This window comes from Carassius carassius, chromosome 5, assembly GCF_963082965.1.
Source record: "Carassius carassius chromosome 5, fCarCar2.1, whole genome shotgun sequence".
NCBI classification, from domain to species: domain Eukaryota; kingdom Metazoa; phylum Chordata; class Actinopteri; order Cypriniformes; family Cyprinidae; genus Carassius; species Carassius carassius.
Window position 1 is genome coordinate 41,494,304 of NC_081759.1, and position 4,236 is coordinate 41,498,539.

General features: G+C 39.4%; 1 protein-coding gene across 1 annotated transcript in view; it reads right to left on the minus strand.

Annotated features, from left to right (window-relative positions):
- Positions 1–330: 330 nt before the first annotated feature.
- Positions 331–4,236, minus strand: part of LOC132141627 (metal transporter CNNM4-like) — a 22,086-nt gene continuing 18,180 nt past the window's right edge. The window contains exons 6-7 of the mRNA XM_059551313.1: positions 3,247–3,389; positions 331–1,121 (exon numbers count right to left, since the gene is read on the minus strand). Coding sequence (XP_059407296.1) covers positions 936–1,121; positions 3,247–3,389 — 329 coding nt within the window. The 3' untranslated portion in view covers positions 331–935. The remainder of the gene's footprint in view (positions 1,122–3,246; positions 3,390–4,236) is intronic.

Here is a 4,236-nt window from a genome sequence, read left to right on the forward strand (position 1 = left end):
AGAAATACACTGCTGTTCTCGTTCTGCTTCTCATTAAGATGTTACAGAATAAAAGAGTTCATGTGTGTGTCACCAGACATCCGTTTCAAACATATTTGGTACAAAAGAAAAACAAGTCACTTCCTGAGTTTTAGGCCTCTACAACTTGTAGACCATGTCAAGCATGCTTAAAAAACATGCAGTCACAAAAAGAAACCAATTCATTTAAAAAATATACAACCTCAATTTTACACTAAATAAATACAGTAAGGAGTTGAATTGTTTTGATTAGATTATCTCTGGTCCATTAGGAGCGACAGATCCAGTTCAGAGCTATAATCACACACACATTCTGTGCGGGAACGTGACTCTGTTCACAGCTGCACTACAACAACACACACTTCTTCTCTTTGGAGTTAAAAAAGCAATGCATTCATTTCAAGAGGACACAGAATTATCTGACAGAATAACAACAAGCGGATGCTATGTGCATCTGATAGCAGCATGCTTGAACTCACTGAACACACGGTTATTAGTGTGTGAAGATCAGTGGCTCTCGGTCTCCCTGAGATACAGCTTGAGCTGCAACGACCAAATCTGACACACACACACACACACTTTGGTACAATGATGTATTAATACAGACTAACATAAGATAAAAAGTCATCTTGACATTCTGATCAGTGATCAGCCTCAATATAAAAGTGACAGAATGATCATCTTCAGATCTGTAGAAACGTCTCTATTGGAGTCTTTAAAACCCATCCAGGCACAGTGTGTCTGAAACAGGGGCCTGTCTCAGTCCAGAGCTTTGGCATCTTGTACTGTGTCACACACACACACACACACACACACACACACACATACACACTATACTGCTGGCACTAACAGGGCTCGGATAAGAAGTTCTGGGAAAGTGCAGCAGGATTGTGGGATGTGTGTCAGATGACACGTCTCTATGTGTGCTGTGTTTGGCTGTTCTGTGCGTTGAGGATCGAGGTCATCTCGTCCCTGTTTCCTGAAGACGGAGGCAGAGCGGATGCTGTGCTGATGTCCAGATGGCTGTGTCCAGCGTCCAGAGACTGTGAGGAACTGTCCAGCAGAGACGCCATGAGAGCGAGCTGATACTGAGAGCGTGAGATCTGCAGAAACACAGGTCATGTCAGAGATTCCACAGCTTCAGAGGAAGCAGCACAGAAGCAGTCATCAGCATCACAGACGTATATTTGTAGAAATAGACAACAATACATTGTATGAGTCACAATTATACATTTCTCTTTTATGACAAAAATCATTAGGATATTACAGGTGCTGGTCATATAATTAGAATATCATCAAAAAGTTGATTTATTTCACTAATTCCATTCAAAAAGTGAAACTTGTATATTATATCCGTTCATTACACACAGACTGATACATTTAGAATGTTTATTTCTTTTAATTTTTATGAGTATAACTAACAACTAAGGAAAATCCCAAATTCAGTATCTCAGAAGATTAGAATATAACTTAAGACCAATACAAAGAAAGGATTTTTAGAAATCTTGGCCGACTGAACAGTATGAGCATGTACAGCACTCAGTACTTAGTTGGGGCTCCTTTCCCCTGAATGACTGCAGCAATGCGGCGTGGCATGGAGTCGATCAGTCTGTGGCACTGCTCAGGTGTTATGAGAGCACAGGTTACTCTGATAGTGGCCTTCAGCTCTTCTGCATTCTTGGGTCTGGCATATCACATCTTCCTCTTCACAATACACCACAGATTTTCTATGGGGTTAAGGTCAGGTGAGTTTGCTGGCCAATTAAGAACAGGAATACCATGGTCCTTAAACCAGGTACTGGTAGCTTTGGCACTGTGTGCAGGTGCCGAGTCCTGTTGTTCAGGAGTGTCTTAACACAAGGAGTGCGACAGCTGAAACCCATGTCTTGCATACGTCTGTGTGTAGTGGTTCTTGAAGCACTGACTCCAGCTGCAGTCCACTCTTTGTGAATCTCCCCCACATTTTTGAATGGGTTTTGTTTCACAATCCTCTCCAGGGTGTGGTTATCTCTATTGCTTGTACACTTGTTTCTACCACATCTTTTCCTTCCCTTCACCTCTCTATTAATGTGCTTGGACACAGAGCTCTGTGAACAGCCAGCCTCTTTTGCAATGATCTTTCTTTTGTGTCTTGCCCTCCTTGTGCAAGGTGTCAAAGGTCATCTTTTGGAGAACTGTCAGGTCAGCAGTCTTCCCCATGATTGTGTAGCCTACAGAACTAGACTGAGAGATCATTTAAAGGCTTCGCAGGTGTTTTGAGTTAATTAGCTGATGAGAGTGTGGCACCAGGTGTCTTCAATATTGAACCTTTTCACAATATTCTAATTTTCTGAGATACTGAATTTGGGATTTTCCTTAGATGTCAGTTATAATCATCAAAATTAAAAGAAATAAACATTTGAAATATATCAGTCTGTGTGTAATGAATTAATATAATATACAAGTTTCACTTTTTGAATGGAATTAGTAAAATAAATCTTTCACTAATTTGATGATCACTTTTTGATAATATTCTAATCATATGACCAGCACCTGTAAGTAAAGATCATGTTTCATGAAGATATTTTGGGAATTTCCTACCATAAATAATATCCATATCCAATATCCAAAAATCCACGATAACACTTCCTCCAGTGAAGAAGTGCATCTGCTGTTGTCTCTCACAGATTTGTTTAGAGCTGTTTAAACGCTGCTTGATCTGTGCAGATTTCTCTCCTGATTCAGACCAGAACACTTTTTCACTGGAGGAAGTGCTATTATGGATTATAGACTCTATGTGTTTGAGTTAAAATCATCTTAATGCTGGATGGGTTTCATCTTTTGTCTTCTCCAGATGTTCACTGATGGACTGGAGTGCTGTGGATTATTGTGATGTTTTTATCAGACTCTCATTCTGACGGCACCCATTCACTGCAGAGCATCCATTGATGAGACACTGATGCAGTGCTACATTTCTACAAACCCGATGAAGAAACAAACTCATCCTGATCAGGGATGATCTGAGGGTGAGGATATTTTCAGCAACTTTCATTCACAAAACTAAGTGCCCTACAAATAATGTTTCAATGCATCAGCGGTCAACAGCACAGATTAAAGCATCTCAGTTCATCTAAATGAAATCGACCTGCTGTAGTTTATTCACACAGTGTGCACAAAACAACACATCAAGCAGAGAAGTGCATTCATTCAGCTTCACAGTTTCTGCCCTCCATAACCCCAAACCTTCACCTTCACGAACTGCAGGTCGGCCAGAGCTCGGACGTTGAAGTCTGGTGTGTACTGTGTCTGTGTGCTGCTGATGGACTGAGGCTCCGGGTGATCGCTGTAGCTGACCGAGCGGTTCAGTCCAGCGATGAGAGAAGAGCGCAACTCTGAAACACAGCATCATGGGACGGCAGAGTGAGCCAATGAGCAAAACACAGCAGTGAGGAGTCATCACAGGAATACATTTCAAAACATATTCAAAACGGTTCATTAGTCTAACACAGACTTCATGTTTTATTGCATTTTAGATCAAATAAATGCAACCTTTGTGAGCACAAAAACATTTGAAAAAATCTCACGACCCCAAACGTTTGAATGTCTGAAATAAAAATAAATAAAACTGAATTTGAGAAAAAAAAGGCTTTTAAAAAAATATTCCTGTTAAAATCTGCAACTTTCATGATTTCAATTCATTAGAAATGCTTTTTGATCAATAAAATTTTATTTAACCATTAAAGCTGAAAAATGTAAACATGAAATGGAATAATTTTTGGAAATAAATAAAACTGAATTTGAACTCTGATTAAAGTTAGTTCCCTAAATAAAATAAAATAGAATAAAGCAGTCAGCATGCCGTGGCAGACGAGTTCACATACCAAAATAAAAAATTATATTTGTAGAAAGAAAACTATTTTTGATTTCCTTGGATTATGAAAGGGATTTACAGAGACTTCCTGTGGAGTTCTGTAGAATTGTTAAAAGTGAATAAGGGACACAGATATATATATATCAGACTGAATCATGTCTGTATTACAGTGACACAGTGTGTGCTCATCTGCGGTTTCATCTGAAACTATAAAGCTGGAGGTTTATTTCTGCTGCCACATGAAAGCCCAACACTTCATAGTTTCTCCAAGTGTTCATGCTCACTAATGATTTATTCTGTACATGTTGCGTAAGACACAGACAGAGCTTGGTTTGTGTCAATATCACATTCCTCTTCTATATTGTGCT